At 33.7% G+C, this 16719-nt stretch overlaps 1 protein-coding gene across 2 annotated transcripts in view; it reads left to right on the top strand.

Annotated features, from left to right (window-relative positions):
• The window catches only part of LOC123563780 (neuronal acetylcholine receptor subunit beta-3-like), a 113136-nt gene that overhangs the window by 10304 nt on the left and 86113 nt on the right, over window positions 1-16719 (top strand). Inside the window, exon 1 of one of the 2 annotated variants that reach the window (XM_045356799.2) lies at window positions 6348-6796. The exons of the other annotated variant lie outside the window; for it this stretch is intronic. Coding sequence (XP_045212734.2) covers window positions 6691-6796 — 106 coding nt within the window. The 5' untranslated portion in view covers window positions 6348-6690. Of the gene's footprint in view, window positions 1-6347; window positions 6797-16719 lie in introns of those variants that run through there. 2 annotated transcript variants of the gene reach the window in all.

Here is a 16719-nt window from a genome sequence, read left to right as displayed (position 1 = left end):
ATGTATTAAGTTTCATTAACAAGTATTGTTGTTACTAGTTTTGACTTACTTTTATAGATATTCACATTTAAAGTGGGTGGGGTAATCTGACATGTGACCAGCCAGGAACACAATTTTTGTTATTTTTTTTAAAATGGCTCTAATTTTTTACCTGAAACTTTCATGATAAAACAACTATGCAATGGACATTCACACAACATGTTGCATTTTAAATTGTACTGAATACTTTTTTCATTACAGAGCCACAAAGTGGTCTAATCAAATTTACTGATTTTCAATGGACGAACTTTACCAAAAAGCTAAAACATTTTTCATTAGTTGACATATTAAGGTGTTATTTTCAGCAGATATTGTAAACTAAATAAACATTAAAATGACAGTATATCAGTATACTCTGTTTAATATTGGAAGAGTGGTACACTCTCAAACTGGGAAAAAGTGGATGGGGTAAATAAATATTCGAAGCAACACTACAAAAATTGTGCAGTTGTTAAGAAATGGCCTCAGATTGTCTATTACTGTCTTAATTTTATTAAATACAGCATTGATTGATAAATTTTAACAAAAAAATCCCATTTTATACATGTGTGTCATGGAAAAAGCATGGACCTTGAACATGACATGTAGACAAACCAAATTAACCCGGAAAGCTCGAAGTATTTAACAAAATGTTTTGCCTGAGGCAGTATATTTTGAGGAAAGCTATTGTTTATATTAACGTTAAATTTTCTGCATTGATTTTTCTATGGCACACATGTATAAAGTCTTATTAAAGTGAAAAAAAAAATTGTTAAAATTTATCAACCAATTCTGTATTTAATAAAACTAGAATGTGTCTGTAGGACACAGGGTGTGTCCCCCTCCCCACCCCCCACCCCTACCCCTCGCATAGTACATTTGTCACAAATAAAGGGAAATGATTCAAATGTTTGCAATCTTATTGGGGTATAGCCTCAAAAAACTATGAAAAGGATTCATTATTCTATACCATATACTTTATGAGCATCACAAACAAAAAATCCACTATTTTAGCTATTTCAAGGGCCATAACTCTGTAATAAATGCTAAAATTCTCAAGAAGTGCCATGTGTGCAAAGGTCACATTATGATAAAGACTCAAGCAAGGTTTCATGAATTTACATTTAAATACTTCTGAGTAAGGCACCGAGAATACTTCTGAGTAAGGCACATAATTAGGTAAAAATGTGCATTTATCAGTTACTATTTCAGGGGCCAAAACTCTGGAAGAAGGGGGCAAACCCAGATAAAAATAGAATATGCGCAAGTTCATATCATGATAAGCACTCATCAATTTATATCAAATACTTTTTGAGCTAGGCATGTCACAAGGTGAAAATGTGCATTTTTGACTATTTCAGGGACCATAACTCTAGAAATAGGGCGCGGACCCAGATTAAAAATAGGAGATGCGCAAGTTCATATCATGATTAAGACTAATGCAAGGTTTCATGAATCTATATCAAATACTTTTTGAGCTAGGCGTGTCACTAGGTGAAAATGTGCAATTTTTACTATTTCAGGGGCCATAACTCTAGAAATAGTGGCGGGGCCAGACGAAAAATAGCAAATGTGCAAGTTCATATCATTATAAAGACTCATGCAAGATTTCATCAATTTATATCAAATACTTTTGAAGCCAGGCGTGTCACAAGGTGAAAATGTGCATTTTTTACTATTCCAGGGGCAGTAACTCTAAAATTAGGGGGCGGAGCCAGACGAACAATAGAAGGTGTTCAAGTTCATATCATGATAAAGACTCTTGCAAGGTTTCATCAATTTATATCAAATACTTTTAGATCTAAGCGCGTCACGAACTTCGGACGGACGCACAGACGGATTGACGGACGGACGCACGGACAAATGCAAATCTATATGCCCCCACCACTCACGTTGGCACAATTAAGATAGTAATAGACAATCTGAGGCCATTTCGTAACAAGTGCACAATTTTTGTAGTGTTGCTTCGAATATTTATTTACCCCACCCACTTTTCCCCAGTTTGAGAGTGTACCACTCTACCAATATTAATCAGAATATACTGATATACTGTCATTTTAATGTTTATTTAGTTTACAATATCTGCTGAAAATAACACCTTAATATGTCAACTAATGAAAAATGTTTTAGCTTTTTGGTAAAGTTCGTCCATTGAAAATCAGTTAATTTGATTAGACCACTTTGTGGCTGTGTGATTAAAAAAGTATTCAGTACAATTTAAAATGCAACATGTTGTGTGAATGTCCATTGCATAGTTATTTTATCATGAAAGTTTCAGGTAAAAAGTTTGAACTATTTTTAAAAGAATAACAGAAATTGTGTTCCTGGCTGGTCACATGTCAGATTACCCCACCCACTTTAAATGTGAATATCTATAGAAGTAAGTAAAAACTGGTATCAATAACACTTTTTAATGAAACTTAATACATGTAGGTATATTACCACAAAATATTAATAAAATCAAAAAACATTTTGCGCAGACACCTAACTGGGACCCCCCCCCCCCCCCCCTTTTACATATATTCTGCCGGAACTATTTTTAAAATAAATTATTGATTATATTTTTTTTAGATAAATGTAGCTGCACAGTTTGTTTATAATCTTTAAACACTCATGTCGGTGTAGCATTCATGTCTGAACAAATCTTAAAATTTCAAGAAATACGCAATACAATGAAAAAACTGTTGCTGAATTGTTAAAGATTAAAAGAGTTACATTATCACATAATAAATCTTAAAGTCAAATGGCGTATACTTTCTGTCAAAAATTGTAAGACTTGACTCAGTAACATGAGAAATGACAATGGTTTTAAGCGATAGTCTAGATATTTCAGATATCTAATTCTGTATCTCAAGTTAAAACAATGCTTACAAAACGTTCGAGCAGGCTCAGACAAGCATCTCAAAAATGGCATAGTCTAAAATAATCCAATTTTCAAATATGTCACTACAAACACACATTATCAAAGACGATGGTGTTGTCTATATTCAAACGACGTGGACTGTTATTTGAATACGTATAGACAAGTTAATTCAATATTTATAAAAGCGGATGTGATACTATTTGTATTGCTGATTGAAAACTGATCTGTTTGTTTTCTGTGTCGAAGAACATGTCTAGGACACCGTTGTGGTCGTTCTTATTAAGCTAAGTCATCAAATTTGCTTCTACAAAGATAAGCAGAAAATGTCTTGTCCGGGAAAAATTTCTCATTTGCAAATGCGTCTTCGATAATTTCATTCGGTCGTTGTAAAACGCAGACACACACATTTGCATCAAAGATTACTGGGTATTCATCTCCATAATACTGTAAAAACCACATCAGTGTCTTTGAGAGGAGAAAAAACAATCTCATACAACGAGAAAGATTTTAGCCTGGAGAGCCAAAGTAAAAACTGAAATGTCATCAATTTAGCATCGGGGTCGAACGATAGGAAATCTGTTTTCACAGAACTGTAGACAAATTGAATGTAAATTCAATATTCCAACAAAAGAGACAGATAGAAGGTAATTTCATTTGGAATGCATTGAGATTGATATATATATATTAACAGATTCGCAGGCAATGGAAATTTCATTTGCATACGGAATAAACACACTCGAGCTCGTATAGACGATGAAAGTAGCTGGAAGGTAATATATTCGCAGATCCTTCGGTAACTGATGTTAAGTGTACAAAAAGGACAACACAGATATGGCATACGTGCGGAAAATCTCAGATCAGTTGGCACTCGAGCATTATTGATACATGGGTAGAATGACAGACCTTCCGCAAGCCAGCTGGATGGCTTCCTCGCATAAAGGACATAAAACAACAGCAGTCGGAAGCGAAAAATAGGCAATGACTTTTAAATTAGCATACTTTTGTGAGTGCGTGATAAACGTCTGTAATATCATTATATATCCGGTCAAACTAAAACGGAATAAATTCCCGAATAAATGGAGGGTAATATTTAGTCCTACTTTTGCAACAGGCTTACTATGTTCTCGTTATGTTCGCTAACCCGTCTCGTAGCCCAGTGGTTAAGGCGTCCGCCTCGGGATCGGGAAGTCGAAGGTTCGAGTCCCATGGGGAGCGTTCGTCCGGGGGATCTTTGTCATGGGACTCGTTTCGAAAATGCCGGTTCATGAGCCGCGAACTAGTTAAATAAATGGTTACCGACTTCTGTCTGCCTGGGTAGGAGTTGGGAGGCAATTGGTGCGCACAATAAAAGTGTCTCATAATCCAATTTGGCTGGCCCTTTCAATGGGGTTGACACCATAATAAGCAAGGCCTTTACCTTTTACTACTGATTTGTTCCGCGCAAAGAAGTTGAACTTCTTTATATATGCTAGTGTCTTGATCAACGTATGAAGTATATTCACACAAAGAAGCGTATATTCAAGTAGGTAAGCTAACTCTATGATCTATTTTACGTCTGCCCATAATTATATTCCCGGATTGACATAAACTTATCATGTCATTTTTGTCTAGACAACGTCACTAAAGGTTCTAAAATCAGACAAAAACCATGAGTTAAAATACAAGTAACTGTTTTGTTTCTTTCTAATTGCTTATTATTTCACGACATTTACAAAGTATGACCTTTATAGAAATGGCCCCATATAGAAGTCCATATACACATTAAAATAATTATCAATTGCGAAAGAGTCCGGCAACTTGATGCCATGAGGTTCATTTTTGTACACGGATAAATACTGATATATATATATATATATATATATATATATATAGAATGCCATATAGAAGTCATATAACATTAAATAATATAATGCGAAGACGCACTTGATGCATGAGTCATTTGTACACGATAAAACGAATATATATTAAATTATTAATTTATAATGAAAATATTAAAAGTTACTCCTGGACAAGTATATAATAAATAAAAAAGAAAAACATCCAATGGGTTTCCTCTATCTGTATTTCTGTCTACTTACCGGTTTCATATCATAATCACCAGGGCAGACATACAATTTTTTTTTTATGACTGCCCTGGTGCTTATGATATGAAACCGGTAGGTAGACAGAAATACAGATAGATGTTTTTTCTTTTATATATATATATATATATATATATATATATATATATATATATATATATAACGATAATGCCTAATTTTATATTTGACTTTTTCATATGAAACTAGTCGCTGACTTCAAATCACTTCCCCCTCATCGATGTGGGTTCGAGCCTTACTCGAGGCATTGAATTCTTCATGTGAGGAAGCCATCCAGCTGGCTCACGGAAGGTCGGTGGTTCTACCCAGGTGCCCGTTCGTGATGAAATAATGCACGGTGGGGCACCTGGGGTCTTCCTCCACCATTAAAGCTGGAAAGTCGCCATATGACCTGTCATGTGTCGGTGCGACGTTAAATCCAACAATATATATATGTATGAAACTAAATGTTTATTGGCAAAGGTTCCTGTGCACTCTGGACATAAGCCTAGTCATCGCAGAGGAAACGGCACATGCATGAGAAAAATGACGCCAATATGTAGAGATTTTTAGTATTCCGCCGCCGTTTGTTTTTGTACATTTCACTGTGTATACCAAACGCTTTATGAAATATAATAATGAACCCCGAACTTACACAGTTAAAATGTCACATGGTCACATGCTGAAAAACAGAAGTGCACATATCATTTAAATGTATTATGTGGAAGTCTGTAATAGATAAGTCTGGTCAATAAAACACTTAAGCCCGTGCCCTGTATATTTTACTGTATGTGGCATCATTAACAGATCATTCGTATTTTCATATAAATACATATGCAGCATGTATGCAGCCTGACCACTGAATAATGTTTTTGAAGTGATCATTTTCATAACAACTCTTTTTTGAACGGGAGTGTTACTTTTACATGTTTCTGATATAAAAAATATACCGGACATGACAATACTGGTAAGGTTATGAATAGTTTCAAGTATCACATTGGTGTGGGTCAATCCTATTTGTGTTTTACGGAACAGAACTGAAAAGAGCATAAATTTCATTTAGTTTTACATCCATAACATGTATTTACCACATTACCATTAGGTCAATGCCGTGAAATAAAATCTTATTCATGTATACGGATATATTTCGAAATGGATGTATAACTGTCTAAAATTTAGAGGACACTAAATTGTTTAAAAACAAATATAATGACAGTTATTCTATTTTCTTGTTCAGTGAACATTTGCCACAATTGAATTATCTAATTTCACAAATTGTTGCCCAATATACAAATGCTAAGGCGTTCTCTCATCGAGAGTATTTCGCATTGGAAAAAGTAGCCACACACGCTTTCATGCACTGAATTATTGAAAAAGTATTAGCACACTATTCCATATTCATGAAGAAAAGCGAAAGGATATGCATTATCACTGCATTACAAAAAAAAATGAATTAAAATAAATATGGAAACGAAAGCTTGTTGTCACTGATGCTCGTTTTGAAGTGATCTTTTATTGGATTGTTAAGATATTCATAAGGAATCCGAAACAAAATATCAATTGTATGAGCCTTTTCTAGTTGTGACAAGTTGACGAAAATCGTATATTTTTGTGCAATTATGACAAAAAAAACTGATGATTTTTATGTACACAATTTGTTAGTAAATTTTAAAAAAGTAAACTGAAGAAGTGGAGAATAAAACAAGACGAAACGCAGTAGCTAGGAGAATTATGAATATCAAGGATCTATACTTTTGTGTGTTAATTATTTCCGTTTTATGTAATTTCGTTTTTGCTTCTGAGAAGGTAAATGGAACTACATTGCTACGGAAAGATGGTGAGTTTTATATAAGTCATATTTGATATTTTTCATATTTAGATCCATTTCAAAGTCAGACATTTAATAGTTTTTAATCTATCGGTCATGAAATTATTCTTTTTATAAAATATACTGTATAAGTACAACGTAGTAAAATAATAACCAAACGAGGTAAAAAGTTCATTTAAATAAGAAATAATTATGCTTACATTAAATGTAAATTTTTGTATTTTCTCGCAGTTTGATTTAATTCATCTGTACACAGTGAAAACAGTTTTAACAAGGCAACGCATCTTGAATTGAAACATACATTCACACCTCATTTAAATGCAAAAAGCTACAGTATTCCTTTTCTTCTATTAGTCGAAGTATTTTTAACATGTCTTGTAAATTCAACAACAATGGTCAGACTACGGCTTCAATCATTCACCTATGGAACATATCAGTTGTAAAGTGTTAAACATTGATATTCAGTGCCATAGATCTTTAATGAAATACATCATTAATTTGTCTTTTAATTATAGGTTGTGTTTGATAAGCATTAAAAATATCATTATTATGAAATAGAATATATTGAACATGAATGTTGGAAACACTTCTCATAACATTTTTAAAAAAGATCCTCATTAAAATAGTCATGACTGAAACTTATCAAAACATTATACACAAGATATAAAAAAAAGAGATTGCAATTTAAATTTCTTGTCTGTTAAAATCGAAGTTTCCAATAATTATATACATTTTGTCTCTTACTTTTGAACAAGGGAGCATTTTATTATATAGAAACTATAATTGGATGTCTTTGACTGACAACGTCCTAATACTTTAACTGTTGAGAGATAACTTTACAGCTTAAAAATGTCTTTTATGATAAAATTATCGTCGCAAGCAACACTCCGATCGATGGCTAGCAATATCGTTAGATGTTGGAACAGTTAAAATACGAGAATATGTTTCTCCAGAGAAAAGTCTTATTATTGCAAACCACAGTTAAGCATAGGAAACGTTTCGAATGAAGTTGAAAAAACATAAACATTTTTGACGCAATATCCCCTTTATGTGATGTAATTATAATTCCACAGCTATAAAAACAGGAAATATATTGAACCGTTGTTATAAAACAAACACCTTACTTGCCCGCAGTATTGATGTACATTGTCATATTGAGTACCACAAGAAAATATCTACTTTATATTTTAGGGAGGTTTTTTCATATAAGGTTTTTATTTTGTTGGATTCATTTTCACGCGGATATGATTTAGGTTATATGATGTTTTGTTCAGCTTTTTATTGTATACGATGTAGTAGAACATCGAGTGCTCTTCCGGGCCTAATTTCAGGCATGTGTAGGCACCTGGGTAGAAGCACGGACCTTCCGTAATATGTCTCCCTTAATGAATAGATTCACACCCCGTAGCGTTGTTTCGAACCCACATTAGTGAGGGACAAGTGATTCGAAGTGCTCAGCCGTAATCTCTTAGCAACGGAGACCCTCATCCCTATCATGTTGTTATATTTAAAAGATATATAAAAACAGCTGCACTTTCTGCTAATTAACGGCAGTATTGTAAAAAAAAATATCCTTAATATTGATTGCTGAAAACTACCCTTTCTACGTCTGAATACTACGTGTATTCTACCTATTAACGACGCTAACTTGAAAGTTCGACTTAATTAATAGCTCAAAAGTTCGAGTTTGTATCTCGCGATTTCGAGTTAATGGATAACATACACCTGGCACTTATGCTCATCCGCACGTTTAGTAACTTCAAACATTGTTATAATTAAAATATTTACACAAAAACTAGTAACATGGAAACGGCAGAAAACGCTCGTGCTGTATTGATTCCTTGTATAGGATTAACATTAAACCATTAAGATTTTTGGCGTATATCTTAACTTGTGATATTACATTTCAATTTGTAATATAATTGTTATAAAAAAAGACACTGCCATTACCATTATTGTTTGCAGGCAATGGAAAGTTTTCTCAGTTTTTGTTTGTTTGTTTTTTTGTAAATGTTTAAAATCATTTTAAAGATTTGTTTTCTTAAAATATTATATTATAACAATATTAAGCAGTTTATTTATTTGTAAAAAGTTCGCATTTAACAAATAAATAAAACAAACTTTATATTTTTTTTAATTTTATATTGTTTATATTCATTTTCGGCGTAGCTGTCTAAGCCACATTCGATCTACTTTAAAAGCCAATAAAAATGTACATTTAAAACGCGTTACCCAGTAAAAACAGCGGGGCTGAACAGAAATGAATACATGCATACTTTAACTGGGCAGCATTTAATTTACTGTCCTTTACATTTCAACGGAGTATAACATAGATACAATAAATACTCGTACTGTCTCTAATGGTGTTTATCGGAGAAAGACAACATTCTACTGTAGACAGGAGGACGTTATTAGTCCCCTACTGGTTGAAAACCAGTTTCGGGGACTATAGGAATGCGCTTTTCCGTCATTCCGTCCGTCCGTCTGTCCGTCCGTCCGTCCGTCCGCAATTTCGTGTCCGGTCCATAACTCTGTCATCCATGAAGGGATTTTAATATTACTTGGCACAAATGTTCCCCATGATGAGACGACGTGTCATGCGCAAAACCCGGACCCCTAGCTCAAAGGTCAAGGTCACAATTTGAGGTCAAAGGTCAACAGGGCTTTTTTCCTGTCCGGTCCATAACTCTCCCATCCATGAAGGGATTTTAATATTACTTGGCATAAATGTTCCCCATGATGAGACGACGTGTCATGCGCAAAACCCGGACCCCTAGCTCAAAGGTCAAGGTCACAGTTGGAGGTCAAAGGTCAACAGGGCTTTTTTCCTGTCCGGTCCATAACTCTCCCATCCATGAAGAGGTTTTAATATTACTTGGCACAAATGTTCCCCATGAGAAGACGACGTGTCATGCGCAAAACCTAGACACCTAGCTTAAAGGTCAAGGTCACAATTTGAGGTCAAAGGTCAACAAGGCTTTTTTCCTGTCCGGTCCATAACTCTCCCATCTATGAAGGGATTTTAATATTACTTGGCACAAATGTACCTCATAATAAGACGATGTGTCATGCACAACTTTCAAACCCCTAGCTCAAAGGTCAAGGCCACACTTAGCAGTCAAATGTTAACATAGCATGAACAGGGTCTGTTTCGTGTCCGGTCCATAACTCGGACATTCATTAAGGAATTTTAATATCACTTAGCACAAGTGTTCCCCATGATGAGATGACGTGTCGTGCGCAAATCCCAGACCCCTAGCTCAAAGGTCAAGGTCACAATTGGGGGTCAAAGGTCAATAAGGTTTTTTCCCTGTCCGATCCAGAACTCTGTCATCCATCAAGGGATTACAATATTACTTGGCATAAATGTTTCCCATGATGAGACGACGTGTCATGCGCAACACCCAGTACCCTAGCTTAAAGGTCAAGGTCACACTTTGAGATCAAAGGTCAAGAGGATTTTTTTCCTGTCCGGTCTATAACTTTGTCATGCAAAGCAGGATTTAGATATCAGTTGGCACAAATATTCCCCTGGATGAGACAACATGTCATGTGCAAGAACCAGGTCCCTAGGTCTAAGGTCAAGGTCATATTTAGAGGTCAAAGGTCAAATTCAAGAATGACTTTGTACGGAACATTTCTTCTTCATGCATGGAGGGATTTTGATGTAACTTGGACCAAATGTTCACCACTATGAGGCACCCTTGTTTTTAGAATTACGTCCCTTTGTTGTTACTATAAATAGATTTTATTGTAACTTTTTTATTACTGGCGGTAGAGAAAAATCGAGACCACTTTTCTGTGGTACAGCATGCATGTTACATCCAATTGTTAGGTGTATTTTGACCTATCTCTACCTGGTAAAGAGTTTCTTGTGGACTTATATTATATAGATTTTTTTTTTTTTTTTTTTTTTTTTTTAAAGATTAATTTCCCTTTGTTGTTACTATAAATAACTTACATGATAACATTTTTATAATCAGCCAAAAAAATTCAATATGAAAACAACTATAGGTTTTTATATATATAAATTTTAATCCAAGTGTTTTGTTATAGCATATTGTATATATAGTACAATATTGTTTATACAACATTGACAGATATCAGTTCATTATGTTATACTGCAGTAGAGAAAATTAGGTGCCTTCCAGTAGGGGACTTTGTATTTCATGGCAATACTTCATTCACTTGTTCATGTAATTTTTGAGTTTGTTCTAAATAAGTACACGTATCTTTGAACTCCAAATTTGTGTAACTATTTTTGTACAGTGTAGTTGACAGTTGTGGTGAGCTCGGCTATCTCCGTAATCTCTGTAATGTACTTGCGGATTGATTTCCACCGATTGATTAAATTAATAGTAATAAATGCAAGTCTTTGATATGACTTTGAATTAGAAAAATGCCGTCTGTTTGCTGGTATAAGTGTCAGAAATGCAGTAATAATTTACAGTTGCGCAGGAATATTCGAACTCTTTTGTAAAGCGTCATAACTTTGTCAAGAAGTAGCCTAATGCAATACTTAAGTAAACAACGCAAATTCCTACGAACGCCGAATATCTTTTTCAAAGATATTTCTTGTTTATATATATATATATATATATATATATATATATATATATATATATATATATATATATATATCACAATTTGATAGATTTTAGTGACACTTGTTCAGACATTCGAAAAATTGTATATAATTCATAAATGTAAGCAATTACCTGTAACAGAAGTGTCTTTCAATGTACCTTAATATCGACTGTCTACATATGAAACATACGTTGAAATCAAATAAATTCAACTAACTATTGTAAGTGCCATATGTTACACACGTAACATTGGTCCTGACGGTAAGTGTTTTATGATTCCTTAATTGCTTATCAATAAATTGTAGTTTATATTTGAACTTGTCTTTTTTTATAAGATCTAGCATTTTAATTGTTTTTTTTTCTGTCAAAATAACATCAATAGCTGAAGTAATAGGGTTTCATTGTAGCTTGATATGCTAGGAAAACTCCTATATTTTTGTCAGCTAGTTGATGCAACCCTAGATGACTAATCTTTTCCGAATATACAAATGCTTAGCGTTGTCATGTATTTTTAGCTTTACTCATTCCTTCTGTGTGCCATTGCCGTCTTGTGTACCTGTGACGTAGCTGACAAACAAGAGGTCAAATATTTTGATATACTTTATGGTGACAGAGCGACCAGATTTTTGGGTATATATAAATGTGACCGAGGGGTTAATGTCGCTGACTTCAAATCACTTACCACTCATCGAAGTGGGTTCGAGCCTCGCTCAGGCCGTTGAATTCTTCGTGTGAGGAAGCCATCTATCTGGTTACGGGATGTCGGTGGTTCTACCAAGGCGCCCGCTCGTGATGAAATAATGCACGGAGGGGCATCGGGGGTCTTCCTTCATCATCAAATGATGGAAAGTCGCCGTATGTGACGGCTAAATCCAACAAATATAAACAATCTTACCCAAAATGGTGCATAATGTTGTAATTTAAAATTATGATACCACGGCTTCGTATGAAAAACTACCATGCAATATTTTTTGACGTTTTGAAACAAACAAGGTTGCACTAACTCTCTTCAAACTAACAGAAAATTACAATAGAATCTAAGTATAATGTGTGTGTGTGTGTGCGTGTTCGGGTTTAACGTCTTTTTCAACAATTTTTCAGTCATATAAACGAAGGTGTCTACTTGTAGCAGTGAGCACAATGCCCAACAGAATCTAATTATATGAAATTGCTGAATGCACAAACGCATATCCTTATTTTCACTTTATTTCTGACGAGTAAATTACGCTAATCTCATTGGTCGGTAACTGGGTCACATGGAGGTCCACCGAAAGTAATAATCAACGCACAAAGTGACATTCTATAAAATCATACTTACTTAACTGCACTTTCCCACGTAATCATAAAATGAAATACTTACTGTATGATAATATCGATAAATATCCAAATTTATAGACACGGCAATGAGAGAGTAGTTTACATCATTTATTCAATTAAATATTAACACCACTACACCACAATTGATCAAATAGTCCATGCATGCAGATAAACCTATGATTGATCTTTGTAACATATTAAACACACAAAGGCTGATGGATTTGACTGTCTATATGTCAAACGACGTGTCTGATGGGAATAAGTCGGAAAATTTAATATAACTGCTCTTACTGCATAGAATATTTACAAACTTATAATGAGGACAAAGCTACATGATTTATTACTTTTATGCCTAATATATATGCATTAACACTGTTGGAATTAAGAGTACTGACAGTAGAAGGGCAAAGTAAACTCTGAAAAGAAAGTGAGACTATTATGCGATTTATTAAGGCTGGCTATTCTAGTTCTATTGACATTTTTTTCAATTGCTTATATCTATCCTTGCATAATTATAATAACGCATTCTTAAAGTTAAGTTTTGAAATATTATATGTACTTCTAAACCGATAATATGGAAAGGAAATTATTCTTTGTAAAACATGTGAATTCTACGTCAATAATTTACAGTTAGTTACTATATAAGAAAAGAGCTGACTTATGTGTTAAGGTGTATTCATCTTTTTCTTTCATCTCATTCCATCAGTGGATTGATATTTTATAAACAAGTGTACTGCTATTATGTCATGCGTCTGCGCGTCCAAGTGTGAGCGCGTGCTGTATACAATTAAATATATTGCTGATATCGCTCGATTATATTTTTAAGTTGCATCGCGTATTCGTTTCCTTTCAATTGCTTTTTGACTTGTATTGAAATATGTTACTATTTCTTTGTTTGCTTGGTAATGCAATTAGCTTTGTTGAAAATCTAACTTACACTGTCATCCATTGGGTTTGTGCTTTGAAGTTTACTTTTGATTGAACTTTCTAGGAAACGTGTTTGTGTTTTACTTGGTAATTTCGAATTAATTATGAAATGAAAGAGGCATTTTGTTTCTGTACAATAAAGTCATTCACAATTGTTGTTTTCATTTTAAAAGGGGCTTGACCTTTATTTTATCCACGTAAAAGCTCTTGTTATTCCGTGTACAAATTACAAACGAACTGCTCATATCAGAATGTTGACATATAACCACTTAATTTATATTGTTTATGTTCAATATCTTGTTAACATGCATCTGCAGTATCTTTTTGTAATGTCCGAACCTTTCTTTGCACTTTTGTAAATTCCAGAAAAAGAAATACATGGTGCATGCTTGTCTGTTTGAAGAAAGTCGTATCATGGTATAGTAATTCCGTTCGGCAGAAGGGTTTCTGCACTTTTCGTTTTCCGTGGAGATTTAATGGCCTATGCATTTAGTATCTTGCTTGTTACCAGCATAAGGTTCTATCATATATACATCTATATACGTATATATATATATCATATATACGTTGATTTTAAGTACCGGGCAACCCAATAAATAATTTCAGGTTATTTACTTCAACTTAAATTTTTGTGAAACTAAATTAATTCGTTATTTCATTTTTGCATATTAAACAAAGGTTTTGTGCAAAGATCGTTTGGTACATAGCTTGAAATCAATTTAGGAAAAATGTGGAAAATGTGAATACAAAACAGTTTTCCATGCGCTCGTGCGCACTAGAGTAACATTATTTACTTATATAATCAAAAAATCTGAATATCTTCCCTAACATAATAAGATTTTATGTGATCAAAGCAAACTCGTTTTCAACAAATTATGTTAATATTGGATGGTGCAAAGGTTTATTTGTTTTTGTTTTTGTAATTTAACACCGCGCTTGCAGCAAATCACTTCACTTTAGTATTATTATTAAATAATTTGTTTATACACATTAATTATTTATATGGAATATATACGCGTATATTTATTTCATTATCTTTCTTTAACTCTCCTTGATTAATGGATACATTATAAGATTATTATTTAACAGTGTTTCTTTATGTCTGATTTTGTATGGCATTGTAGTTTTACTTTCAAGACTTCCGATTTGTTTTATTAGAAAGTGTAAGCTGTTTAAGAATAAATTATGGACAACCTTAATAGATTTGTTTGAAAATCTTTCCAATGCCTGTGAAATTTAATCCCGAACTTCATGCATTTTAAAACGTAATGCCACATGTATGCATTGTCTTGTTAATACAATGTTTTTTTTCATTTCCTTCTTTTAGTTTGTAGACTGTCAAGAGACCTTTAATATCAAAATTATGTGATACATGTCACAACGACTGTGAACCGCATTAACAAAAAATGCGTGGCTTTATTCGAGTATTGCACAATTACAAGTCATAAATATGACAGATTACATCGTATATTGGTCATAGCAAATAGGATTGACATAAATGAACTTCATTCGATCAATGAACTCTTTAAAATTAGAGACAATCCAATGGAACTACATCACTTCGCTGTGTTGTGAGGCCATTTAAGAATGAGAAATCGTGCGATAGCAAGGACTCGTCAAACGCTTGACAGCGTTTAGCCGACTCAAAAATACTAATCAAGTGATTAATGTAAAGTAGAAACTAAAAAAATATGCTAATTATTTTGTAAATACTGATACATATTATTATTACATTACGCAAAATCATGTTGCATATTGCTATGATGTAAAAAGCTTACTTACAATAATTATGAAATTATGCAAATTCGTCTGGTGCTGTGTTTTATTTGAAACGACAGAAAATCTATGAGAAGATTCTTCACTTTGCAGCATAGAACAGAGCAAAGCAAATTAAGAGTATATTAGATTCGCCACTTTTCATGGAATTACACGCGAGTGTCATTAAAGGTTCCTTGTGCACCACCGCATGAACACATCTAAATTGTTTTATACTTGTAGCATGTGTAAATTTTGAGTTCTCTGCTCAAGCCAGGGCTTGAGGGCGTTGATGTCAGCATGTATTTCCATTACCAATGGCCGCCAATTTTAATTTGCCACGCCAATATGTGGCAAAAACAGCAAGTACTTCTAAACATGCTATCTTAAAAATTCTTTCGCAAAAGTAAAATACTTCAAATTCTCATGCACGCCATACTTTTCAATTTGATTTTATGCCACCAACAAAGCAGCAGTCAACATTAAAAACTTTACTTTCCCATGGGAAATACTATTTTCCCATAGGAATGCGGTCTTTTCCCATGGGAAATACACTTTCCCATGGGAAGAATATGTGATAAATTTCCCATGGGAAAATAGATTTCCCATGGGAAATTCCCATGGGAAATATATTTGTTTCTTAAAATGATAAATCATTATCTTTAAACTTATTCTACACTAGGCACATCATAACATGACTTTGGAAAAAGTTATTTGTCATTTTATCATTTTACAAAATTTTCCCATGGGAAACCGTTCCCATATTTTGGCCATGGGAGGACGTTCTTATGGGAATCATTTCCTATGGGAAATATTTCCGATGGGAAGACTTTTAAAATATTCCCATGGGAAATATTTCCTACAGGATATATTTCCCATGGGAAATATTTCCGACGGGAATGAATTCCGGTGGGAATATTTGATATAAAATAAGTCATGTGTACAATTTTCCACAGAAAATACTTTATAAGAAACTGAATATTCTAAACTGAATAATACCTTTTTAGATATGGAAGTCGTCGATACTATCGTTTAAACTGGCATCAAATTGGAATTCTAAAACGATCCGATTTATTTTCCTATTAAACAAAGAAGGCAGAAAACAGTTATACAAAAATCACTGTTCTGACGTCACAGTTATTACGTCATGGCGTCAAACGACATAGCGGTGCGCTGGAAAAGAAACCGATTGACGTGCAAATATTTAATGAATGTCGTCAAGGATGTACTTAAAAATCCTTGGTAACGTGTTAGAATCGAAATAATATATCTCATTCAGTGATTTGCTCTTGAATAAATCATTGTTTGTCGTTCAGATGCGTATTATCACTCGGGCTGCGCCCTCAT

Source organism: Mercenaria mercenaria, chromosome 2, assembly GCF_021730395.1.
Source record: "Mercenaria mercenaria strain notata chromosome 2, MADL_Memer_1, whole genome shotgun sequence".
Taxonomy (NCBI): Eukaryota; Metazoa; Mollusca; class Bivalvia; order Venerida; family Veneridae; genus Mercenaria; species Mercenaria mercenaria.
The sequence above is the reverse complement of the archived record's forward strand: the minus strand, read 5'-3'. Positions and strand labels throughout refer to the sequence as shown.